Source organism: Macrosteles quadrilineatus, unplaced genomic scaffold, assembly GCF_028750875.1.
Source record: "Macrosteles quadrilineatus isolate MER2022 unplaced genomic scaffold, UCM_ALF_1.0 Scaffold_7__1_contigs__length_78375512, whole genome shotgun sequence".
Lineage (NCBI taxonomy): Eukaryota > Metazoa > Arthropoda > Insecta > Hemiptera > Cicadellidae > Macrosteles > Macrosteles quadrilineatus.
In genome coordinates this window covers 58,209,242-58,236,969 of record NW_026542600.1, presented here as the reverse complement: position 1 = coordinate 58,236,969, position 27,728 = coordinate 58,209,242, and the positions used below count along the sequence as shown (strand labels likewise).

Here is a 27,728-nt window from a genome sequence, read left to right as displayed (position 1 = left end):
TTGCCATTTCATAGAAAAGTAAGTTAGTAAAAGTATGATAAAATTAAAATTAATCCTAAAATAAGGAAACACATTTGTCAACACTATCACTCAACGTCATCAAGATGAACCAAACATAAAGAAAGATTTCAGAATTTATAATGGGATGAGAAGTCTTCTTGTGTTAGTTATGATACGATTACCAGGCGAGCACTACTGTATATCCACTCAGCCACCCAGCTATAACCATAAATAAATATAACTATCCTGTAATGATAAATATATATCTTACATAAATGAAGTCACTCCCCAATTTTCAAGAGCACCCTGGAACCTTGGCACAGAGACTAAATCAATCTTAGGCATCGGGTCCTTGATATTTGTATAATTGGTGAAGAAATCCAAAGCCTTTGGTGCTATGGACAAGGTGACATTTGCCCACCTCAACTGCTTCCGGGGAGCCCATACACTTAGTCGTCGCCCATCTAAATAATATAAATCAAAAAGTTTGTTAACACAAGATTTGTAAATACAAACTAACACAATAGTGCGTTATGTTTTCTCAAATCTTACAAAATACTTAATTGAAATTTAAAATTGTACAAATTGTAGCTTGATTCTCAAATTGCACACTGTGACTTCTTTCAGCACTACTGTATTGTCTTCAGCAACTTTTTGCTGGAACAAGTTGCTAAGGAGAAATTACACTAGTGAAAAACCAAGCTAAAGATAAGTTGCTTTAAGCTCAGATGTTTAGGTGAGCCACAAGATCAATAGTGGATCCTTTATTATTTGTAATTGATATAGATGATTATATATTATATTAAATAAAACCTGAACCCTAAACTAAAAACGGATACCCATGACACAGAGAAAGATGAAAGATTTTTACAGAATTTGTTTTTAAAATAATTTTTAATTCGATAAAAAAAAACCAAACACATTCTACCAACTTTTAACTAATTAAGCACGTTAAAGGAAATGCGGATCTTATAAAGTGGAACGTGTCTACTTTAAAGACAGTCCTGTGATCTTTTAGGGCTTGAATTATATACTTATACTTTAAGGAATTGTGTAATGTGAAAGAAAGTAAGTGATATTTATCAACCTGTGATTGTATAAGAATTACTCTGTTAAGAAGTCTCAAAATTTGAGATTCAAAATAGTAATATCACCGAAAGTGACGAATGGTTTCCTACCTGTGGCAATGTCTCTATGATCCAAGATGTGTAGATGGAAGGCCACAAGATAACTGGACATGATTGGTGAGTTTTCAAAATGGTCTTTGACCCACTCTCCTGCTTCATCTCTGAAACACATTAACTGTAGATTACAGGAAAATTTTAAGAAGTTTTAAGTTTTTAAATTATATAGTTTGTATTGAAAACAGCTGGATTATTGTAAATCGATATAAGCTGTTTACTCTCACTTTGCATTAAAAATGGATCACATCAATAGGAAGAAGATTCCTTTGTGGTTTTTCGTTGTTGACCGCGTCGTCAAATGTACGTTGATTTTAGGTATCGCACCCTTACTTTAAAAAGATATCCTCATTGAGGGCAAAACATCTGGCAGAAACTACAATTGACGCGGTTGCCGCCAAGACCCACCATGGACTATTATACGCCGCCAAGACCCACGATGGACTATTATGACACCAAGCGCGAAAGCCAACTTATTAAGATTGATAGACAATATAATCTGACTATTTTTAAATGTGTTTGAGGAATGTGGTTGGTCTAGTGCAGTGCCGGATTTAGGGTACCTGCGGCCCTAGGCCAAATTACTCGAGCGGTCCCTACCCCTATGGGGGAAATTCTGGCGATTGCAGAAAATAAATTGTGAACATCCCCGTGGGCTGCAATCACGGAGACATCATCATTGACACCCACGACCGCGGCAAAACCGTGAACACCTCCCGTGAGCCGCAATCACGGCGATATCATCAGCGTCACCGTTAACATCTCCGGTGGGCTGCAATCATGGGGACATCATCATCGACACACGTAACACAACGGCAAAATTGGAAACATCTCCCGGAAGCCACAATCATGGGGACATCATCATCGTCACCCGCCACCAAGGCAAAATCGTGATTATCTCCCGTGGGCCACAATCATGGCTACATCATCAGCGACACCTGCGACCACGGCAAAATCGTGAATATATTCCTTGTGCTGCAATCATGGCTACATTGTCAGTGTCACGCCGACTGCGGCAAAATCGAGAATATCTCCTATGGGCTCCAATCATGGGGACATCATCATTGACACACGTGACAACGGCAAAATTGTAAATATCTCCCGTTGGTCATAATCAGGGTGACATTATCATCGATACCCGCAAACAAGGCAAAATCGTGAATATCTCCCGTGTGTTGCAATCACGGCTACATCATCAGCGTCACCCGCGACCGTGGCAAAATCTTGAATATCACGGCACATCATCATTGTCACCCACAATCGCAGCAAATTGATAATTTTAAAAAATTCTGAAAAAAAGTTTATCGTCAATCCATTGCGGCCCCCTTTTGCTTGGGGCTCTAGGCCACGGCCTAGTTGGCCTAGTGGTAAATCCAGCACTGGTCTAGTGTTTGGAACACAGGGCTTCTGATGTTATGAAGGTCCTGAATCGGATCCCACCAGCAATCACCCACAATGCTTTTAGCTAAGTGATAATACAGTGACCTTCTGGATAGAAGCCCATGCCTGATAACGTATGACCACCTTTTATAGGAAACATTTAAGAAAAGGGTGTTATATCCTGTCTTTTAGGTGAGGAGAACTTTTTTTATAGGTAATCTTCTCCACTAAAAACTATATCTCGGTTTTGTAAAATTAAACTCATTAAATCTAAGAATGTTGTCAGAGCAATCATCACCAACATTGCTTTCAGATCACGCAGAATGAATATAAGCAAAATTGAATGTCATGGTTTGCTTATTTGAATAGGTACTCAAACTATTTTCAAAATCGTAATAAAAATTTCTTTATCTGTAGGAAATAGATCCAACTAACCATAAAAATTTAAATAATTTTTGAATTTTTTTAGATAATTACCTGTCTATAATGTTACAGTTAAAATTACAACTCTTTATATGAAATCAGTACTTAGACCTGGGAATGCAATAAACAGATTACAACTAAATATAAAATATTTTTATAAGTCATAAATGGTTTTACATTACAAACACTGTGAAAGCTGTTGAAGATTAGATGCTATAGTTTGGTTTAGTGTTCAATCTGTTAATATTTATGATTATGTCTGAAGAGCATGCTGTTTAAAAGCAATATGAGGCTCACAAAATCCGTAAGTGTTCAGTCAGGGTTGAATGCTCAGCTTTATGGTTTTGGACTTGCTATAAACTATTTAAATAGGCATCAAATCACAATAATGGTCACGATGAACATTAGGATAACTGGAGAAAGTTCTACACAATACCTTATCTTGCGTCATTGGAGTTGGGTAATGCATTGCTATGTGTGTTCTGGTATGTTTTAATGTTACCAATCTCCTCAAAAATATTTGATTTCAATTATACTTTTACGTGAATACATTTGAATATATCAAATTATTTATTTACCTGTGTTGTAGTATTCTATTTCCACTACTACTTAAACATGTATATCTGATTTTCCATCATGCATAATATAAACCAATATGCCAAATTAGGTAGAATTATTTCACAAAAATATAGCTACTATAACAAGAAAATATGGAGACAAAGCCCTGTTTTGATATTTTACTCCGAAGCCTTTAGAGCTCATGGGATGGGCTTTGGGAAGTATATTCTGACCCAGACAGCACGTGAGCTTGGACCAAACTTGGTTTTTACATATTTCTGAATTGGTACGACAAACTTGGAGTTTGGAACCCACTACAAATTTAAAACAGCTTTGGTTAAGTGAACTTGTGTGAATGCGCCAAAACTAAACTTGTTTTATTTACATATATAACCTGGTTGGCCAAGTCCACAATTTAAACACCTAACCAGACCCACGACAAGCTTGTTCATGTGAGTCTAAAGTGAGCAGTGTCATATGACAAAAGAATTTTCCCTCCACCTCTACCCAGAACGCTCCTAAAACCTGTTTCTTTGTGCTGAACCACCATTTTTGTTGGATTTAGACTTCCTCACTCTCAGTTGTCAGTTCTCACTTATCTAGTTCTGGTGTTGTGAGTTACTCGTTTCGTTACTAGTTGTGAGTTTTTTTTATGGTTTTGATACCAAGACAAAGCAATGAAGAATTAAGGGATTCCTGTAAAGGTAAGATTTAAACTCCATTGATAAAAAATATACTTGTGTTGGTTAGTCTATGATGATATAAGTAAGCTAAGTTAAGCAAACAATTAATTTAATTGCATCAAGAACCCGTAGAGTTTTGTTTATAGCCTAAACCTTTTGTGCTTTAACCTTTGGCTTTGACATACTCAGCGCTTCACTGAATCGACAACGTCACTCACTATACTATATTCTAATAGTCTACTGCTGAACTCAACAGAACAGTGCCAAAATTTGTGTTTAACCTTAACCATTATAGTCAATGCCTTAACCTAGTCTACAGATAAAAACAGGCCAAACCATTAGTTTACGTATAAAAGTAAAATAGTAAGAAATAAAAGTTTGATAACAATTTTAAAAACAAAGGTACCTAAGGTAACGTTAAGTTAACACCCTGTGTTTGCAACACCAACAAATTCCAAATAATCAAATAATTATAATAACAAATAAAAATAATGAAAAATGATTTAAATGATAAATTTTAATAATACAAATAATTGTAATGCAATTGTATTTTTTATAGATCTTCTGAAGCAGGCGGTGGAGTTGATGGGTTCAGAAAAGAAGTTGAAGGTGAAGTGGAAGATAGTGGGCATTGTATTTATTATATTAATAAATTGTCTTGAAATGTGAATGTCTTGCTTTCTAAACCTCATATATAACCAATATTTTTTCAAGATCACTCATAAAATAGGCTTCATGTTATCATAAATCTTTCTTGGTAAAAAAATAATTATAAGAAAAAATGTGGGCTAGCAAATGAATGGTGTGAAACAGCTTATATGTTAAATAGGTATAAATTATATTACTGTTACTATAGCCTATTATAATAATAATTATTATTATCTCTGATCATGACAGTAATTGAAGTATATAAAACTTCGTACCAAGTTCTGAGTGAGTACCTATAGGTGTGAGCTTGTTAGCCCAAGTCTAAAATGTGCTAAAACCAATTCCAATATGAGTCTAGGCCAAGTCCAATATGAGCCTACTAAAAGCGGGCTTGGGTCTCCAAGTTCATAATGAGCCTGTTTAATTTATCAGTGTGAGCTTGTTTGCCCAAGTCTAAAATGTGCTAAAACCAATTCCAATATGAGTCTAAGCCAAGTCCAATATGAGCCTACTAATATTGGGCTTAGGTCTCCAAGTCCCGAACAAGTCCATAATGAGCCTGCTTAATCCACCAGACCCGTTTTGTATCCATCATTCCAAGCTTAGAGTGGGTTTGTGCCCATGAGTTCCTGTAGGTTTGGGGTTGGGACTTGGGTTGGGCTTGGGGAGCCAAACCCATAACAAGTTGAACAACTGCCAACTTCGGTCTCTAAAACAAGTCAAAACCAAGCCTACAGACTTTGGTCCCTGAGTCTAAACCAGGCTTGGGGACTTGGGCCAATGGACAAGGAACAAGTTCCCAGCAAACCCATTGTGCTGTTGGGGGATTAGTCTGATTTTGTTTGTTACCTTTCTCACATGTTTTAAATTAGAATTACACTTTGATACAACTGTAATATAAGCTAGTGGAAATATTACTACTAGGATCACGTTCTCTGGACGTATTTGTGATGTGTTTTGCGGAAGTAAAAAGTTAATAGGATATTTTATATGCAGGGCGCTAACTTCATTGCCAATCAGTAAATTTGCATCGTTTTAGTTATCCATGAGGTTTAGTGTTATTGATAGTTTATTGCAAATAAGATGTAATATGTTTTTTGCATGCTCAAACAGAGCTTGTAAAAGCACCAAGCTGAGACTTATTCAAAATAAATTCCCAATAACACTAGAAACTCATAGATAACTATACAACAATACATATCAGATGATTGGCAATCAAATAAAGAGTACAGAGATACAAAAATGTGAGTTTGTTTTGTCGTTAAACAGCATTGTCAAATGGTACTTGCAGTTTGGGTTGTGTTAAAAAAACACCCTATAATACACATCTACCCTCTTTGCAAAAGAAACTGAAAGAACAATACTCAGAGAGTATCTTGTAATAATAGAACATTTTAGTCAGAGTAGGTGCATTGAGTTTTTTTGACAATTACAAGTAAAAATGTCAGTTACCATCTAACAAACTGTTGGCATCATAAACTGTAGGGGTTTTGAATTGTAGAATAATTGGGGATAGCAGCTAGCTTACTTTAGACAAAGTGCAAGAGAAAGACAGTTCACAAAATGGTCTGAAGAGTTTGAAATAGTTAAAAAAATAATTTGAAGCATTTTGTGAACTTATTTCACTACACTTGACAAAGTCCCTCCTGGAGACGAAATCTTGTGTGTTTTATGTCTCTTCTGTTTGTTCTATTAATTGTCTACCTGCATTTCTTCTGAGGTAAGCTAGCTGCTATCCCCTTTTATTCTAAAATTTAAAATCCTGCCTAGAGCCCTGAACAAAACTAACCTCATATAGCTTACTGTAAGATGTGTTTTTCATTGAGCGCCACCAACCAATCTGACTCATTCTAAAAATAAATTTTGTTCATATTTCGGCTACAAAACATATATTTTATAGCAATACTTGATAACTAGAACTCACTGAAACTCAGAATGCAGCAGCGGCATGTTAGACAGGGAGGTAAAGTTGCGATGACGAGTCAAACTGATGCGGAACTTGGCTTTGAACTCCGGCTCATCAAAACAAGGAAACGCTTCTCTTGCATGATTATACTCAAAAACAGTCCCCGACATCCATCTGTGGACATAAAATAATTAAATATAAACATAAGGTGGGTAGTAGAATTGTGCTTTAAACCGTTAAACTCCATTGATTATCCTGCAATTTGATTATGCCTATTATTGTAATATCTCGTCCAAAACATAATCCCTATATTATTTTGAAAATAGTTTGCAGTGGACACAATTGGATTAAGGTTAAGCAAAATGTTGTAAAATGCCTGATTTCTGTTGAAACCCACAAGGATTCACACATCGGAGCAACTTGCATTTTAGCCCAATGTCTATTTTGGGTGGGTCTCTCCCACCAAGGTCAGCCACAGACAGACCCATGAGCTGCAGATCAGACCTGAACATTGATTAAGCCTGATCTCTCCTGGCTGGAGAGACAACACATTACAGCTCTTGGATAATGCCCGGACTTAATTAACAGCATTGGTCAAATTGGGGTGCTCTCATTGCCTGACCCTGCTATAGTTCTAAACTTGGCTCCAATGTTACAGCACATCAGGCTTGTAAAAGGTTATTATTGATTTATTCTCGCATAGATGGTTGTAGTTGAAGTTGGTTATGTTAGTCTTCCATCCAATGCAGAAGAGCTAACTAATATAGGTTGCGAATCCCATGCCTCTCTTGAAATAAAGTTACTCTCGCTTAGCTGTTCTAGAGAGGTGTAAGAGATATAATACTGCTACAGGTGTTACAAAATGTGTAATAAAACAAATACAAAATTTAGAAAATAAGATAAGTTACATGGCAACACAAAATAAAAACTTTGAGAAAATAAGCAAAAATAATTATGAAAAAATTACAATGTTAAGTTACAAGAAAAAGTTGAAAATTTAAGGTTGAAATCACAAATTTTATGACTTTTTTTACATCTTTATAAATTAAGATATCATTTTACACACCGTACTGACAAAGGTCCCTTGAAGCACACCCACCCAAAGACACACACACTCAGAACTTCCTTGCAGCCCACGGTAATCTCCTTTTGGTTTTCTTCCCAGGTCCAACAACTCCAAGAATCGTCACCCCTCCTTCTTTTTCATTAGACCTTCTCATTGGCTAATTACCAATAGGGTGTGTGGCTTATAGGTTATAGCCGTTTCACGGAAGTCAGTTCTACTGGTCATAGCCTAGCTCACATCAGTTGGGAAAAGAATTTTGAAATTGATGCTCATGCTACTGCTCAACTCTGTTCACACCAACTGGTCAACTAAGTAATGTGAACACAGGGAAGTTCCTATTGCACAGGGCAAAGGGTCTTCCGTGAGTGTTGTATAGTACCATTAACTATATATAGTCAATGATAGTACATGAGAGCGAAGAGATTACGAGAAGCGACCAGTGCTAGATACCATTGAATGTTTCTTCTGTACTGTACATTACTGTGGTTAAGCTACCTCTCTCAGATAAGCAGTATCATTTCATGATTTTCATGACCAGGGTGTATGAGGAGTTATGATTGAGGTATATTGAAAAAAAAAATCTATAAACATAATCTAATTTCTAGTTGATTTCAAAAATAAAAGCCAGCCAGGTCAGAAATATTTAAAGTTTATTTTAATATAAATAAGTTATCTATTTGTCAGGCTCGATTTGAGGCGGGCCGAAGTGAATACAGTAGTGACAAATTGTGTTCCAAGACCATTTAAGTTTTGACAAATTTTAAAAGACATATAACCAGTTATGTTGTGCTATTTTTTGGCACCTCAAGTTCTAAAAATTTAACACTCACATTTGTACACCATCACACTGTATCGTATTCAGCACCTGGTGCTTTAGAGCTATAAATGTTTTTTAAGGTTTAAATCCTTAATAATAATTGAAACTCAAAGAACCTCTAAGATATTCCTGATCCCCTCCAAGATTTTACATTAAGAAGCTGTAACAAATACTGTTCTCACTGGTGGTCGTTTGAGCCGGTACGTATTCGGTAGTAGCCTCGCTGGCGTCCTGTGTTGAGGAGTCCATGAAAGGACAAAGATAGTCGCAGGACATCCCCTTGTTTGACCTTGGAGTCCAGGAAGAAGGTCAAAAGTCCTCCACTAGAATTACCTCCGGATATATTCAGCTGCTTCCCCGAGCTCTGCCAAAACAATGAAAATAACAGATAAAGCTTTAAAAATCCACAAAATATAACCTCTATGAAGAAGTGCTAAAGATGGCTTGCTGAAACAGCTGTACACTAAGTGCAATACTGGATTGCTTCAAGACGGTAAGTCTTATAATATTTAAAAGCAAATTCTGATCAGCTATCCACAAAGTATACATAATATAAATTCAAAACATTTACTAAGCTTACACTGATTAGATCCTTGGGATAAGCCTGGTATGATTTAACTATTGAACCATTGATATGATTAAATAAGCTGGATCTCAGTTTAAATTATACTAAAGCACGTTTAAATGTTTCCAAGAAGTGTGGCATCCTCAGAAGTCTTGCAGTGATCACCGTATTTTGTCTTTGCATGTAATGAATACAATACTGCAATGTGCATAGTTTCATAGATAACTTACAAAAACAACTCAAGCTAACTAGGTAATCTATTTGCATACTACCATTACATAGTTCTTGAAACTGGGAAATAAAATCATTACAGAAAAGCATTGGGTCTATAGTACATGATCAACTCAGACAATACATTTCAGCAAGGAAAACTTAGCTATTAAAATCCAGGTGGTCAATTTTATAAATGATTTCCACCCAGTAACAATGCAACAGAAATTATAAAGCTCTACAATTTCATCAGCCTACATTGCCTGGGAATTACTACCACAAGGGAAAGCCAAACTAAAGATTTATATATCAAAGTTTTCATAAGCAACTATTAGGTATTACATTTAATCACTGTACATGTTTAAAAATCCAGAAAATTGTGAAAAATACCCAAAAACTCAAAATTTTAATACTGTCTTTTGAGGTTGTCCCAAAGAACTCTCTAACTTCCCCAACCCAATTGGAACAGACAAGTGAGCTATTCATGATTTGTACTTTACACACCAGATGGGACAGAGATAAAATGCAAATCCTCAGTCTAAGGTGGTGTCTGCTGGGAGGAGAGACTACACCTTGGATTGCTCAGATATAAACGCTGATCAACCAAAAGTGTAAGGTAATAGTTCTAAAGAATCCAGATTATTGAACATGTCAGGCTTTCATTCGTTTCACTAACATGTAAATAAAATAGAACATATCTCTTGGCATGTCTTATTTTAGCAAACTTCCCTATAGGCAAGAAGCTATTACTGTAGGTGGCACCATAAGACAGTTGACTGTAAATTCAATTTACAGTCAACGGTAAGACCGATTTTCTTTTTCATTTTGGTATGAACGTTTAGGGCTGGATTCACTTGAATGAGCTCCCGCAAGGTCAATTTTTGGGAATGGACACCTAAAAGAAGAAAGTTTGAAATTGTTCAAAAATTTTTGTTTTAAAATATTTACCCTTAAAACATAAAAGTGCCCGATTTTCATTAAAATCATCATGTAGAGCTATAAACAAATTAGTTTGTAGATATCAAAGCGTTGCTGTAAAATTGAAGGTTACAAGGTAAATAAAAAACAGTTTATTTAAAATTCCATGTTATTCTTAGTGAGGGGGGGGGGAGTAACACTGTTGTGATTTGCATGTTTATGAATATATTTTTGATAAAATTTGGTAAATTTATTTATTTTAGACTATACACTTAATATTTTGTAAAAGAAATACTCTTGTTCCTTCCCTGTAGGTAAACCTAGGAACTCATGAATTCTAATGTTTTTTAAATAGGGAATAAATCTGACAAACTGAAGGAAATATTTTAATAAAAATCCCATCAGACAATTTGAAATGATATATTGAATTTTAAACATGGTGGTGGAGATCTCAATTTTTTTTCTTTGGACGTTGCCTTCCAAACATTTGGATGTCCAATGCACGCTCCAACGTTATTGGTTATTGATCAAATCTTTTTGATTCATTATTATCATTTAGTAAAAGAGTTACTACTCCAATATATTACTTTAAATTGTTTGAAACGATTTCCAAATTGTTAGAATACCTAGATGTGAAAAAATTTTCAATTTTTTTTCATTTTTAGTCCAAAAAAAATATTTGAACCTATTGCATTTTTAAACACGCTTTTCACAACAATAAAACACTTTTTTCAGTTTCGGCAAATAGTACCAGAAACAGCTAAATTAAAATACATGTTTTGGCCTTTTGTAAATGTGTCAAATCCACACTGTCATATATATAGTACAGGGCATTCTTTAGTTGTGGTTGTACACAGGGTGTCACGATAGAGCTACCCATCTTTGTACATCACTACATTATTGTTCAATGCATGCCCGCCGTTGTAAACGCGCTAACCAGTTTCCACCGTTACTTCTGGATATGTAAATACATCTCGTGACCGTTTAACCATGTCACATGACCAAGACCTTTCACGACCTCAGAGAAAGGTGTCCGTCTGTCTGTCTGTCTGTCTTCCTCAAACCTTTCTCCTCTCCCGTCACACTAGACACACGCTAACATGGATAACACTGGACATTGAAATATATTTTTTACACTTATACTAATTCCTGTGGTGATTTTATGATAAGAAATTATATAAATAATAATAATGTGAGTTTGAACAGATCAAAGTCTTGAAAAACTAATATCTCAATAAGTAAGGCATTCAAATTAGCTCGAATACAATGGAATTTGTTTTACTTTCCATCGGTAGTGGTGTTTCAGACTTTGTAAACGTATAGTGCTATTAAATTGTTTATTTGAGTTAGCCAAAGCTTAAATTGGATCAAAGTTCTTCAATCAATTTTCAAACCCGGTTGTTTACTCTATTTCAAAGTGTTTTTCATTCTCCATTATAAGTTTCGTGAAAATATTAAATACGCGTTTTTGGCTATTCAAGAACCATGGTTTCAACATACAAAATACCCTGGATTTGAGGTGTAAATGCATTGATATTTTATATGACATGACATAATTAACTTTATTTAAATAATTTGTTTATGTATGTTTGTCCATAGAGTAATGAACTACTTATGTTTTGTCCGTGCATATACAATTATTGATACCTCAATTATTATTAATGTATAAAATTATTCTTCCTAAGGGGAAAGGCTGCTTGCTAACTTCTACTAGCTCTATTGTAGCCAGTTAAACATTGCTAAACTCATTATTGAAACACAAAATTAGATAGCTTATGGATTCTTACATAAACAATTATAACTAGAAAATAACTAAACCGCTACAAACAGGCAAAGGATCGATAGAAAAATTATGGCTGAATTTGCTACAAATATATGTAGTGTCATGCATATTTTACATTCAAAATTTTTTTTCGAATGAATTATACAATAACTAAATGGAAATATAATTTTTAAATATAAACTATGCTTTGATAGTTTGAACTAAGCTCGATTAAATTCACAATACCTGATCGGAAAGTAGAACTCTGTCCAAATCCAACCCACGGCTGTTCAGCGTTATGTTGTCAGTATCTTCCTTTACATTTATCTCTATTGTCACCTGAAATAAAGAACAAAGATAATTTGTACTCTTAGACAGATTATAACATTGAAGCTGTGGGAAACATGACATATTACAACTTTCAACTTAGACTAAAGACTAATAGTAAATTTCATTACTAGTACCGAAAGTGGTATTTTTCCTGTACGCGCTCAAGTTACATACGTGAGGCACAGTCGAACACAGGAGCAGCAATTTTTCACGTACGAATCAAAACCTAAGACGAGAATAATTGAAGTAACAACCGGAAAATCACGACGCAGTATACTCACATACAGAATAACATACCTCAATAAAATCAAAGTATTAAATATCCTAAATGGCATGATTTTTAGCACAAAAATAAAAGCAAAAAGGTTATAAAACCTAAATAACAACTTAAAATTAGATGTTCAAATTCACAGTTAGTTATGTTCATGTAGTAAACACGCACTACATCAAAATTAGCTTATGCTTATTTCTGTTCAAATCTGTATTGTTAAACAGTAAAAACAGCTGATTTTAATAATAGGGAAAATGGTTAACAAACACTAGCGTGAGTAGTGGGCAAATGGAGAACTGGTCGAGAGCAAGAGAAAGTAAATTTAGAGCAACGAAAAATCATCTGATCGTTTTTCCCATTCTCTAAATTAAAGCTTGGGATACAATTACTTTCTTTGAGTCAGTTATCTAAAATAGCAACTGTCTGTACAGAGTGATGAAAATATTATTTATTGTACAAACTAAATGTGTTGTGTGATGGAGGTCAATCGCACACTCCAAGAATCTGGAAACAATTGGAGTTTGTGTATAGTTGTAAAGTTAATTAAGTTAAGCTATAAAATTGCGACATTTAACAATAGAATCAGCTGATTGATTATGTGCTTACTAGAATAACAACAAAATTTTCCGCCACACTTCTATATGTTATGGACTATTCATTGATGGATTTGGTCTGGAAACATCCATTTGCAACCTGCTAAATTAAGGTACGTTTTGCCTGAAGCGACAGGTGCGACGGTCGCGCAGCGACCGTCGCTGAGCGGCAGTCGCGGGACACTGATCAAAGGGGTTTTGCATAGTCCTGTTTTGCTTAGAGCTACTGTCGCTAGAGCCGCGAGCTGCAGTCGCTGGGTACTGCTCCTGGACCAGTCAGGAGCGACAGTCGCTTAGCGACAGTTACATTTCAGATTGTTTTTATAGTGTTTTCTGTTTGTTTTTCTGAGTGTTTTAATATAGTTGTGATTGATTTTACATTTTGACAAGTTTGACGAGCTTTTATTTTTGCTATATGGCGTCGTCGGCTACCCGGACAACGTCTGGGATAAAGTTAAATTTTAGTGGTGAGGAAGACGACCGTTTGTTAGAAGAAGTGGCAAAACATCCCGCGCTTTACGATTTAAAAAATATCTCCTATAAGGACCAAAGAGCAAAGGACAACATCTGGCTGGCAATAGCTGGTGAAGTCGGGAGACCAGGTTAGTTTCTATTATGTTATAATATTACAAGTTATTTTATTATAGTAGTAAATTATTTAGATTGTAGACTTTAAAGACTTTGTAGACTAATTACATTTTCGTTTCAGTGATTTAAAAAGTGTTGCTCCGTACAAATTGTTATTGATAAAATTGGTTTAAAAGCCTAGATCAACCTCTTTAGATGTTTATTCGTCAACAGAAGAGTTGCAAAACGAAGGCGGTGTGATTGTAAATAGCTATGTACAAACGTAAGAAAATTCGAGATTCCAAATTAACTTTGTTAAACACGTTTTTATTTATTTTAATATTTTCCCATTCCTATTGTTTGTGATTAATGCCTTATCTAACTGAAATATTTATTATCATATTAAATCAACTGTGTTATATAATTATTCATTAGATACAATTAAATAGCTTACAAAAGGTTTTATTTTGTTTATTTCAAGTTCCCTGATTCGTACGACCAATCAAGTTTTTAGGAAGGAAGTTAAAACAAAAGTAGATATTTCATTAATTACCAGTAGTTGTTATTTTAACTTAACTAATTATAGTTTTATAGTTTTGGAATTTTTTAGGCATTTTGTATGTTGTAAATTACACAATACATAATAAATTTTTACCATTTCAAACTAATCCTAAACAACATAATACAAAAATGTAAGTACGTACTTAAGTTAAGAGGTAATTAATTACCTTAATTGGTTTAGGACTAAACTTAGGCAATTACCTTAAGGTTATGCAAAGCTTCTCTTCCGGCGTTATAGGGTATAAATTGAAATTGTTGGACGACGTTGATATGTCACTTTCAATCAAGCTTAGTACAAAATCAAATTGGGCTATATCTAGCCTAAAAAACTCCACAAACTTCTTATTGTCACTGCGTAAGTGGGTTTTCGTAAGGCTTTCGAAATATCCCTCGTCACATCTGGCTTTAAACATAGCGTGTTTGCGTTTTCTGGGCAACGTTAATTGGTCCACCAATGCTTCATCATCTAACTCCTCACAGAGGAGATATTTTACTATTCTCTTACGTACACTCATACCGTGTAGTGTAGAGGTGTGGAATTTTGCGGTTAGGTTCACTGACAAGTGACAGCACGTGTCCGTGGCGGCAGGAAGAACAAGAAGTTGTCGCTTCAAGCAAAACAGTCCACCACCCCGCGACTGCCGCTCGGCGACGGTCGCTGCGCGACCGTCGCACCTGTCGCTTCAGGCAAAACGTACCTTTAAATGTAATTTCACTACGTACAACTGTACGTTATTGAATTTTTCCGGACACCAGCTGATTATAATTAGTCTATTTATTAGTAACACATACATCAAACATCTTAGGTATTTTGTAAATGTAAATAATAATTTGTTATAAAATTAACAAAACTATCAAATTAAATGGTCTTCTGTTTCGCACAGAAATGTCAAAAATATTTTTGTTCTAAAAACCTCGAACTTACTCTTTAAAATTAAAAGGTGAACCTAATCTTTCAAATCATGTTCACACCATTTTACAGTAATTATTTCAATTTTTTTTCACGCCAAACTAAATTCTAAACATAAAATCACAAACCAAGTTTTTTAATAAGCGGTCAAACCAATTGCAGTGAGCGGTTACAAAAGAACGCATATAACCTCTCACAGAAGTCATGAGTATGAGTACCTAGTTATTGTTACGTCCTTAGGTCGGTATGACCATACAACGGATTTTGAAAATGTTTACATTGTTGGGTTACTACTTCAGAGTAGTAATGGCAAAAAATAGCGTACGTTACTCGTCCGGTAAACACCAATTTTCCAGACAAGTAAAGTAAATACAGTACTACAGTGTATTACGAAATATTGCTCACCAGCTTTATCTAAACATTTGTATTGTCTATTTGGCTACCATAATATTCAATTTGTTTAACAACTCAAAGTAAAGCATCCAATCGAATGATTTTAAATTTTCATTTTACAAATCAAAACGTGACTTTAAAAAAATCAGACCATACATTTTATCTTATTTTTGTAATTTCTCCGCTAACCGTTTGCTTAGTTGCTTGGCACGTTTCACGCACAAGCCTGTATGACTCATATGTTTGTAGCATGTTTTAAGACTAAAAGGCTAAAATTGCTTTTAAATTATATACCCACTGCGTTTCAAACTAGCAGTCCGAAATGAGCGGAAAAAATTGAACTATGTGCTTAGTACGAAGAAACCTGGTGTTGCCGTGAAGATAAGATTGGATTAGATGTTTACGGCAAACCAGGGTGGGTATTTTAAGGTGAAGATATAGACAACCTAACCTAACCTAAGTTGAATGAATGGTAGGCCTATAACAGTTTTCTTACTGACCAAGATCAGCTGGTTTTCAGCTAGGATAATTTATTATAAGCCAAGGATAAAGGACAATCAACCAGTTTTACCCATTAAAACGGTTTTGACCTAAACAGGATTGAACCGGCAACCTTCTGATCAGCAAGTGAGCACAACATACTACACTCAGCTACCCAGTTATCTTATGTCCAGGTGATGTATAATTCCGACGTTTCGGAAACGTTACACAATACTCCGTCATCAGGGACTTATAAAGTATAGTCACACCACTTACGCCACCGGCATTCCGTACTGTTCCGTACACGACGTTGTCTCGTGTGATACCCTAACCTGTGGCTACGTTGGCCTGATGATGGAGGACTGAAATATCTCCGAAACGACGGACATTTACGCCGTCTGGACACCAAGAAATAGCCCTCAAACCATCGCAATTTCTCCGTTATATAACTGCCGTGAAACCCCACATCATTAATCAGGATCGATTTTATTCACATTTGTGCAAATCAGTGTTAACTTATGAGTAAACCAACAAAGTAAAAGTATTTTGGTTGAAATGAATGTAAAGTGCAAGAGATGACAAACCAGCAGAAAATATCCATACCGATCCATATTCATTGCCCACGACTACATAACGAAAACCAAAACGTGTTTAATTAGTAATTACGATATGCTAATACTAACACGTGTACAAGATTGTCACTAATACGTAGATGCACGTCCGATTGACCTATCTAAGACATTATGCAATGTCTTGAGTATCACTACGTCCATTGTTGCGCTTATGATAATAACATGTAGACTCGCCGCTTTAATTCTATTCGGACACGCCTACGACACTTTCTTATCTACTCTTTAACCAGCGGACGTACTTAACTCCGTATTAATTCTGATCCTCTTGTGTAATTTGCGTCACCTGAACAGTGTAAAAAGTACATATTTTTATTTTCCCCCTATACATGGTACATGGATAAAGTATTGTTTTCGCAAACGTTTTTTGAGCGTGCGTTTTGTGAGGAAATATCCGATTTGGGCCCACTTGGTTTTCAATGAGATTGTGGATGTGCATCTGCGGGCTACACCTGTGATCCGATTTAAACAAAAAATGCGGGGTTTTTATATTTTTTGGGAAAAAAAATTGTATGCAGATTTTTTTATAAAAACTCATAAAATAGCGTGAAATCGGATTTTTACAAAGACAACTCGGACAATTTTGATTACAATTTAGTATGCTGTGGTCCTTTAAACACTTAACAAAAAGATATAACCCCAATTTTTGCAAAAATTACGATTCAAACGCTTATTTTACCCTTTAATAGGCCTATCATAGTTACTCCCATCGCTGACCCATTGTAAGGGGTTTTGACAAGCTAATGGGAGAAAGTATGTGTCGGTTTTTTGATACCATTTATTTTAAATATTAAATGAAAAAAAAATACTAAGGGTTTTCTTTAAAACCTCTTTTATTATAACTGATGTTTGCTGGGTTAGTAAGCTTTGTTTTAACCAAATACTTAAGGGTTTTTTTTAACCTATTTTAGCATAAACTGATGTTTGCTGGGTTAGTAAGCTTTGTTTTAACCAAAAGCCGAGTAGTTATAGCAATTGAGTGTAAAACTTCCGGTCGCCGATTATATCCTGGGAAAAGTCATTAGCTTTTGGATGTTTCGAAACTGGACGCAGCCGTCTTTGATTATTTGGCTTTTAATAAATGTTAATAAATAAATAACTAAGATCTTAGTCAGTAATTAAACTACACAGATCATACACTCCATTCATTACACTCATGCTGCATTCTTAATCAGCTTAAATTATGTACAGATAGTACGGTGATGTCCTGGTAACAAAATGAGTGGTTTTTCTTTTTCGTTGAATCAAATTAATTTGGGGAAGCACCCTAGATAATAAAATACAAACAGACTTAACAGCAATAAAGGATTCTAAACCAACGATGTAAAGAACTATAACGAGTTGTTGAGTTGTACATTGAGTAGGTTGAGTTGTTTATATCGTTGTTCTAAACCAGCCATAAGAGTAGGGACTGATAAGAGAATACATTTTTTAATAGCCCGATAGATTGTTTTAAACTAGATGGTGACTTGAAGATGTAAATTTGAAAGTTTTTATTGCTTCTAGCTTTCCAACGAAGACAGGTCCGCGATGGATATGATATTCCTAGTTTATTACAGAAAACCTGCCCACTCTTAGGTATTCTAACTAGGGATGTGGACCATTTTGAATCACCGAAACGGAACTTCATTGGGAAATGCAATATTGCGGTTTTGAACCAATGCCTTTAGAGACCTCTTTAATTATCTAAGACATTTTGATTTTTTTTTGTCGTAAAAGTCCTAATTAGAAACTTGCGGAAGTGCTTAAGATTTATGTGATATAAAAATAAATTTGAAAAAGTAAAATATCATGTGATACTTCCATATATTGAACAGTCTAAAGATAGTTTTCCATCTGGAGATCTTGGAAAAGGTTCGAAAGAGGAAAGTTCGATGCCTTGCCAAGACAAAATAACAAACAAATTATTGGACTTTATATTGAAACCGTTACATGCTAAAACTTAATTGTAGAGGTCCCATCTAAATTAGATGCCTTTGCTGGGAATATTTGAAACTAGACCTACTAACTAGATAACGTGCTGTTCCTCCAACCGATCCGATATTGTTGACATCAATGGATAGCATTACACCGATTATTGTAATGTTTTCATTATAGATAGAACACAAATCGAAGAGGTGGTATTTTTAGAATTTTTCAAATCATGAGAAAACTATTGCTCTTTTGGATTTAAAATAATAAAATATATCACATTATAGGTAGCTCATCAATTTAATCTTCTATCCAACTCAACAAGCACGAATTAATTTAAAAACAAATACTGGTCAATTATCACCACATTATGGACAGTTATACAAGTAAGTTTCAGAGAAAGCAGTTATTTATTTGACTTCTATTACGAGACCGGATTGATATCAAACCGTTTCTCACGACCCTAAAGCAGACAGCTCTTCCGTTCGTTGCTCTAAATATCCCGCAAATTTAGTCGTTCCGCTTACCCAAGTCAAATGTTAACAAACTTGTTATTCTACTTTCGTCATGTATTGATTCGTTATGAAATTATCGTCAGCTCTTGTATGTTAGAAACAAGGAACGACATGTAATTATAACCGTAGTTAATTAACCAAAGTTCAATGCAAAGAAGTTTTCGTTACTGCTAGTTATAAAATAAAAAAATTAAAAATAGTTAACCACCAAACAGATATGAACAGTATAAATATTGTTACGTTATGAATTTTGAGGTTATTTTTGCTAGGTATGCAATAATTACAACAATGCATCAGAAGTTACCAATTATCTGTTGTTGAAAGATATTGAATATCCTTATGAGTTAGGTTACGAGTTATGAGTTATCCGTGGTCGTCAATGCTAAATAAATTGTTTGATGAATCGCAAAATCAAAATTAGTGGTTTACGACTTTATATAGCTAACGCTAATATTAACAGAAGAAATATTGTAAGAAATGTTAACAGTTTAGAAAATATTGTTTTGGAAGTAGGTCGCAGTCGTTATGGTCTTTAGTCCCATAAACAAAAATTACAATTCGTTAAAATAATTCACAGATTATGTCAATTTTATCAAATTTGAATTAAACGTTAAACTATGAAACAACCGAATTCAATAAAACATGTTATTAATTGGATTAATCATTGAGTAAAATGCATTTCAATTGACATATTGGCTGCCAAAACATTCATAGTTAAACAGTACGTTTTTCCATTTGATCTTAATTGACTTTTTAATTGTTGCTATATTTTAAATGTACATAAAGAACACGGTAGTGTGTTATTTGTATTAGAAGACATAATTATTGACAATTTACTTACTACCAAAGTAAGGTTTGTCTGATGGTCCAAGGCATTTGACAGTGTGCACCATTTAAAGTTACTAAATAAACTTAAAATGTATGGAATTGGTGGCAAAGAGTTAAGCTGGATTGAATCTTATCTGGAGGGACGCCAACAGTAACATTGTTCATTTAAGTGGGAATAAAATGTACCATATTAAATCTGAGGTTAGGACAGTAAAATACTCAGTACTCAGTACCACAAGGATCAGTGTTGGGCCCATTCTTGTTCTTGTGCTACTTGGGAGGGATGCCAAAACATTTATTGGAACATGTAGAAAATAATACTCTGTGCTTGTATGCAGACGACATATGTATGTCGATTTATGGTAAGAATATGGAGCTTCTTAAAAATAAAACTCATGATTCACTCTCAATAATTAAAGATTAATTGAATGAAAAAAAATATTTTACTAAATGAAAATAAAACAACATTCATTAAGTTTGAATCTAAAAAATCTAGAAAAGAACTGTTTAATAATTTTGTTCACGAAACTTAATTTTTAGGCCTCACCTTAAATGGCACACTTAATTGGACCTCACATGTTGACAACTTATGTAATAAAATCAGCTCAAGTATTTTTGCTATTAGACGCTTATATCCATTATGCAACAGAGAAATCTTAAGAAACGTTTACTTTGCTACTATTCACTCACATATTTCTTACGGTATAGAAATTTATGGAGGAACAAGTAAATTCAATTTAAACAAAATTTTACATTTACTAAAAGAAGCCATTAGGTGTATCCTTAATCTCGATATAAACGAATCCTGTAAAAATCATTTTAAAGAATTAGAGTTCTTTACTGTTTACAGTCTCTATATTTATAAGACGATAATGTATGTTAAAACCCATTAATCAGAACTTCAAAGACAGAAAGACGTACATAATTATAACACTAGAAACAAACTAAACTTCATAACTATAAAAACAAAAAAAAACAAAAATTTAAGGAAAGTCCTAATTATATTGGAATTAAATTCATGCATTCCCTCCCCAGCAGTATTAGAAACGAAGGTAGCGTAAATAAATTCAAAAATTAACTTAAGGGGTTTTTAATTGATAGTGAATTGTATAGTTTAGATAATTTTGTACACTGTAACAAAAAAACTGTATGACTAAGTAGGGAAGTAGGTTAAATTATGTGAAGTAGTTTTAGGTTGATGACACATTCATTTACACTTGTTTGTATGTATTGAATAAAGATTGATTGATTGATTGATTGATATCCTCAATGAAAGTTAATTATTCAGTTTAAATAAATGAAGTAAATTTCTCACAAAAACCTTCAACACAACAATACATTGTTGAGAAATACAACTGGCTCCTTTATCCAGTAGTTTATTTTTTTTTAATAATGACTAACTAACACGACATCTATATAATTAATACGCGACATGAAACTTTGTCGGTTGAACTTCTTCGCCATTTCTTAACCGATTTTATCCATTGACGTCTCATTGGAAAGAGCGTGTCGCGTAGATTTGCAAACTGGCCTTACATTTTTGAAATAGTCCCTTGGGCTCTGCCCCAGTGGCTTTTAAAGTTCCCATGTTATCCTTGTGGAGAATATAATTGTTTACATTTTGATCAGCTGTATAATTTAATTGCTGTTATTTATTTTTCAATTCAATGAAACGCACTGAGTACGTTTATTTATTATTTGAGTTTGTGTAAACATAACCCCCAAGACGGATCGTGTTAGTATGGTTGTATCTTAAATTTATGTATTTATCGTTGTTTTGTGTCGCTTTGACGGATCGAGTTAGCATGATTGTAACTGAAATTTGTGCATTTATCGTTGTTTTGTGTAGCTATAATTTGTTTATTTGTTGTCTTTTCTTTTGAATGTCTCCGACGCGACGACAACGAAACATAGACAAGAGGCATACCCAATCGTGATAACGACCGCACCTACCGAACAGTGGCGCGTAATATGCTTAACTCATCACAGTCAGTACCTGACCCTGGACAATCTCAACTATTAGGTTACAAATGCGCCCTAACACTACCCCAAAACGACTTTTCGTTCTCAATTGGCCCTCTATCAATGACATGTGTTGCCTGTACAGCGAGGCATTTTGAGAAGGAGAAAACCGGTCGGAATGCTTTAGGTTTATCAATAACGAAGATAAACATGGTCTGAGTTACACACCGGCAATCTTTGAGTTGACTCTTTTAAACTCATTGTAAATATGACTGTTATTCGTTTTGAAATAACTCCTGTAATACTTTGCAATTGCTCGAATTCGAGCAACATGTAAACTAGTTATAATTAATAGTCTAGCACTTAATGAATTTATAGAACATGGTATTTCACCTAAACGTACATCTGATGGTATTTTTAAGCCCCTGATATTTGAGAACAAAGAAAATTACCTCAACAAAATATTATCAAAATAATTTATGCACTGCTTAAAAGAAAGCCAAATTAAAGTGGTAAATAGCTATAGTATTTTGGGCCTAAGAATTGAAAAAAGTGACTAATTGCTCATTTACTTTGGGTGGTTCCAGTATGTTATTGCTAAAGCTTCTTGTTATGCAAGTATTTGTAATATTTGTCATGACGTTAACTCTATCTCCACTTCGAACAAAATACAGTGTCAGAGCTTTGATTAAGATGTTGTATGGGTAAAATATTTATGTTGTTAGAGTAGGACCGAACTTGTTATTTAAGGTTAGATTGCTCTATCACATTTGACTGATTTCTTTATGGACCGTTTATTTATGAGCCACCAGTTGATCGACAAATAACTTTGTTGTCAGGCCACATGACTTTCTTTTTAAGTGGTTATCGTATTTATCTATTTAATTTTAAATAGAGGCATGTAGACTGACGACAAGGTAATTTGTAGATCAACTGACAGTCTGTGTTAGTCGCACATCCTTACCATTAGCATTGGTTGAGTTTCCTAACACTACTGTAACAGCAAGAAGTATGTAGGAACAGTACGGAGCTAAAATAAAAATGCAATAATTTTACTTATATATAGAAAATATTAATATATTTTCATGTTTGAAAGATATTTTTTTTCTTTCAGTAGTACATTTTTAAATATGTGATAAATAAATTTAAGAATAAATAATTAATTACCCGGGAGTTAGTTTACTGATTTAAAAATAGCTACAGAATATAAATAAACAAACGTTTTATATTGTAATGTTTCTTTCAAGGAAACAACATATTATGATTATAAATAATTTTACATTTTTAGAAATTATATTTATATACCACATCTCCCAAAAAGAATGGATCAAAAGGTAACTGTCATAAACACATAATTATTAGAGATACAAATTTAATTCTATATACATATTTTTCCTACCATTTGTTCCATTGCATGACCTCTTCATGGTCTCTCTTATTTGCCCGAAGAACGTCAAGTCGTTCCAGCTCTGACCACACATTGTGGCCCATTTTACTAGATAGTTTTCTAAACTTCCCTTATCTTTGATTTCAGTTCATCTATGTTTGAGATCGGTGAGCAATACGATATTTCACAAAACCCCGTACAAAAAATCACACCACAGATTTCGTCTCTATAAACCATTCAAATGCACTGTGCTTTCAACTGCGCCTCTATATTGCAGCTTTATGTTTTGAAAATTAAAATGCTAACAACAATGCAACAGCTGATTACTGTTAAAGGGTTCTTAAACAAAACGTAAAGACGTCAGCTTTATAATGAGTCATGGTTCACTATTCTACGGCTCTTGGTAACACGTTATTACGGTTTTATTGTGTTTTGCAGCTTCGGCTATGTTTGTGTAATAGTCTTGTTATGTTTAAACACTTTCACACCTGAGGACGGGGTTGGATTTCAGGACTCCGAAACGTTGTAAAGACTTTAATAATCGTTATGGAAAATGTCCGCGATTATCTGTTAGATACTTTAATGTAAACTCACAATCACCAAAAATTAAATTAAAACGAAGAATTTATGTTTATGTTAAATTTTTATGCTAACGCAAACTATACCAATTCTAACTGTCGCAGTTCTAGTTTTGGATAAGAATATGTTATTGCATAAACAATTATCTTTAGTTATATATTTGAATTCCCATGGCAGAGTTGCCGAACAAACAATCAACATCCCTAAATTGAATTAAATTCTTACAATTTCCGTACTTAATTTTCTAAACAGATATAGTTATGTAACCACCCCGGATACAATTATTAGTTAGCAGCTGATTCTGTATGTAGACTAAGCTTTGAGCTATGGTATAAACGTTATAAAACGATGTGTTTCTGCTTTTAAGGAGAGATTAAATCTGGCCGTCAATCAACTTAATCATCCAAACTCCTGAATCTGAAGCGATTTTCTGGTGGGTAAAACAAGAAAAGTTCAACTGTAGCCTAATTATAGTTGAATCAACAAAACCATTTTTCATGTATACTAGACGAATATTACCTCATATCCTAATCAACACAATTTCCTAATGCTTACTAAGTCATTTACTGTTTCTTTTACTGTAATGTACTGTCAATTTACTGTTTCTTACCTAATAACATTCTCCGCTTTTAAGAATAGTGAACTATTTCGCTTGAAAAATGTCTTCATCGTAAACTGTTCCTGATAATAGTTTCTGTTGCAACCGGTTAAATGCAGATAATTCAGTCGATTTATTAATTTAATTCGATGTCCAGTGGATGATTTTACAATTATTTGGATAGGCCTACATGATTTGATTTAAAGTTATATCGAAACAACATCTTCATCTTTAACTTTTGAAAATCGGATCTTTTGTAAATGAGAGGACAATTTCTTAAGAATATGACATTTTTCGTTAGTAATGTATTTTATGACATTTTGCAGTATGCGTGATTTTTTTCCATTTACACGTCTACATATGTAATATTTTCAATATTCTGTATGGCAAGCGAAATGGTTCCAATTATTTATAAACTTATAAGTAAAGAGAATCAAGAATATTTATTTGCCATGAACACAGAACTCAGTGTTTTGACAGTCGTCAAAACTTAAATGTAAAACAAAATACCCCCGCCGCAGCAAACCTGCCGACTAAGCGAATTTCCATTTGTCTGAATTGATTTTCAGTTAAATATATTTTAATAACATTAGGTTTAACGAGTACCTAGGTTTGCTGCTACAAGGAAACTAATAAAGTGTGTTTTTGAGTAAAATATTGATAGCTTAGTACCAAATAAATAAATTTGCCAAGTTTGATCAAAATATATCCATAAACAAGCAAACTACAACATTTGACAATATTCTCCATAAGAATAACATGGGAATTTTAAATTTAAATTTTTTTAAATTTTCTCCTTTACTAATAATCGAACAAAAATACTTTTATATACTAAATTATTTGTTTTTTTAAGCTCTTTAAAAAGGTCTAAAGAGAAATCGGGAAATTTTGTGTTTTGAGGGTCAAAAGTGAGAAAAACCAATTTTTACCCCATAAAACCCCCCGTAAAGCCCCGTTCCCATGGTCCGATCGTGCTGGTTCGCGAACTCATTCAAGTTTATCCCGCTTTACACCTTTAAACCAAATTTCATCAAAATCGGACAAAAATTACTCAAGTTATCGCGTTCACGGACGTATATATATATATATATATATATATATATAAGTCTATATATATATATATATATATATATATATATACATATATAAAAATTTGAACGAATGGTGTTTTTGGCCTCTGGGGACATCAAAATGAAAAAGTAAATCGGTCCCGGGTCTAGGTCTTACCGTGCCACCTACGGTAATAGCTACATTCGCTAAAATTATAAAACAATGTCAATATTTGACAAAACAATAATATTTAAACAGATTGATAAATGGTATGATATGCACATATGGTATGGTATGACATTTTAGATATGCACTAAAACATAAACATGAACTAAAACTGCAATTCAATTTGATTGTATAAATAATAAAACTTCTGGAAACGTAAACTTGTGATGCAAAGGCTCATATTTGTACATTATTTAAGAACGAGCTTTATAGTTTTTATGACTGGAAATTTAGCTAATTAAGTCACATCTGAAACACAATAATATTTACGTTGATTCGATGTTTGATGTCGAGGTATAAAGTTTGACCACTTTGAGTTTGAACTCGGAAGTCTCTGAGATTCATCATCTGATTGTGTTGAAAAGAAAATCAAATTAGAGCTGTATTTATACACTTATAACGTAGTACTGTAACAACACAAAGATTTCTTTGAAAACTGTATGAGTTAAAACCCTTAAAATATACAGGTGTTTTATAAGTTCAACACTAACAGCTAATTTTGAATATTATTTTAAGACAGACCACTTAACCGATTGTTCTAATTTTTCATAGCTTAGAGCTTAGGCTACTCATATGCTTAATGTAAACTTAATCATATAACTTCAAAAATGTATTAGTCATACTTTCTATGTTGTTATTGATTTTTACAGTGTAACCTTTGGCCACAAATCCCTGTGATGTATTTGAGAATCATATGATTTGCTCCTTAAAACTATAATTAGAAATAATTATTTATCCGTTCGTAGATAACAGAAAAAATTATGTTTGCTATTAAAATTAACGTAGCTTTATGCAGCATAACATCATGAGGTAGAAGACGATTAACTCACATTTCCAGAGAAGTTCTTGCCTAGAGCATCGGTGGCGATGTCAAGGGTGTACTGGGTCGGCCAGAGGGCGCGGGGGAGTCTACGGATCCTGGTGTCCGCAAGAGGACCTAGGGGTAGGCCCAGTAGGAGGGTTGTGCACACCCAGAGGGCAGAGCACCTGGGAGTCATCGCGTCACTACGGGGACCTCGCGGGTACTGTCCTCCTACACCGAGCCAGGGGGGCGGAGCCCAGGAGACGGCCTTGTTACATACTGATGGGAGATGGGAGGGTCATCGGCCCGACCTTCACCTTGTGGCTTGTACCTGGATGTGGGTCAGTGTGTACTGAAGTCCAGAGCGTTATAAACTCAAGATCACTCTGGAGAAGTTGAAGACGCCAGCAAATCATTTCAGTCTAGCATGATACAATTGCAGATCAGAAAAATTGTAAGCACTGTATAACATAAAGGGTGGCCATTGGTATCTGAGAAACTATTAGATTTAGAGAAAACATTAAAGGAGATCTTTAACTATTTTCTTATGACATTAACACGTGCATTACACTTTTGTTATTACCAACATTTTACAATATAGTAAAGTTGAAATTTGTTACGGAACACCTTGTATTTTATCATGGCTGTAGCATAGAACAAATTATTCTATGGCTGTTAAATGTAAATGCAACATTTAAAAGTTGTTATTCTCTACATTCTTTCTCTAAAAATACTCGTTTAGGAGTTACAGTCTATACCGCCTAGGTAAAGGGGGACTGCTTCGTACATTCTGCATCCTTTAGCTCCTAACTAGTAAGTTTGGAGATGAATTGCTAAAAGTAAATAAGTCTTAAAATTAGTTTAATGTCACCAGAAGGTACGTTAGTTGAAGTTCTCCATTTTAAGTTTTATTTTAATCCAATAGTTTCTGAGAGATACTAATGGTGGCACAATTAAGTTTCTCACCTCGTAAGTGTTTTCACCTTGTAGAGTAAGAAGATTGTTCTGTCAAAAGGTTCA

General features: G+C 34.2%; 1 protein-coding gene and 1 long non-coding RNA gene across 2 annotated transcripts; one reads left to right on the top strand and one right to left on the bottom strand.

Moving 5' to 3' along the window:
* The first annotated feature begins 4,484 nt into the window (after nucleotides 1-4,484).
* On the top strand, nucleotides 4,485-4,895 carry LOC128997834 (uncharacterized). The gene is made up of 2 exons (XR_008491155.1): nucleotides 4,485-4,627; nucleotides 4,785-4,895. It is a non-coding gene; the product is annotated as an uncharacterized LOC128997834 (long non-coding RNA).
* Nucleotides 4,896-5,464: 569 nt separating this feature from the next.
* LOC128999029 (puromycin-sensitive aminopeptidase-like) lies at nucleotides 5,465-26,915 on the bottom strand. The gene is made up of 5 exons (XM_054425385.1): nucleotides 26,737-26,915; nucleotides 12,364-12,456; nucleotides 8,845-9,026; nucleotides 6,798-6,953; nucleotides 5,465-5,582 (listed from the first exon to the last, which is right to left on the bottom strand). Exons 1-5 carry the CDS (start codon nucleotides 26,902-26,904, stop codon nucleotides 5,465-5,467), a joined length of 717 nt encoding a protein of 238 aa, XP_054281360.1. The 5' UTR covers nucleotides 26,905-26,915.
* Nucleotides 26,916-27,728: the final 813 nt, after the last annotated feature.

Excerpts from the sequence above, each read along its gene's own strand:
- LOC128999029 (XM_054425385.1), bottom strand. The coding sequence starts at position 26,904 with ATGACTCCCAGGTGCTCTGCCCTCTGGGTGTGCACAACCCTCCTACTG. Across the intron at positions 12,457-26,736 it reads GCAAGAACTTCTCTGGAAAT|GTGACAATAGAGATAAATGT; the intron begins GTGAGTTAATCG and ends TCTTTATTTCAG. Across the intron at positions 5,583-6,797 it reads CTGCTGCATTCTGAGTTTCA|AGACCGAAGTTGGCAGTTGT; the intron begins GTGAGTTCTAGT and ends GACTTGTTTTAG.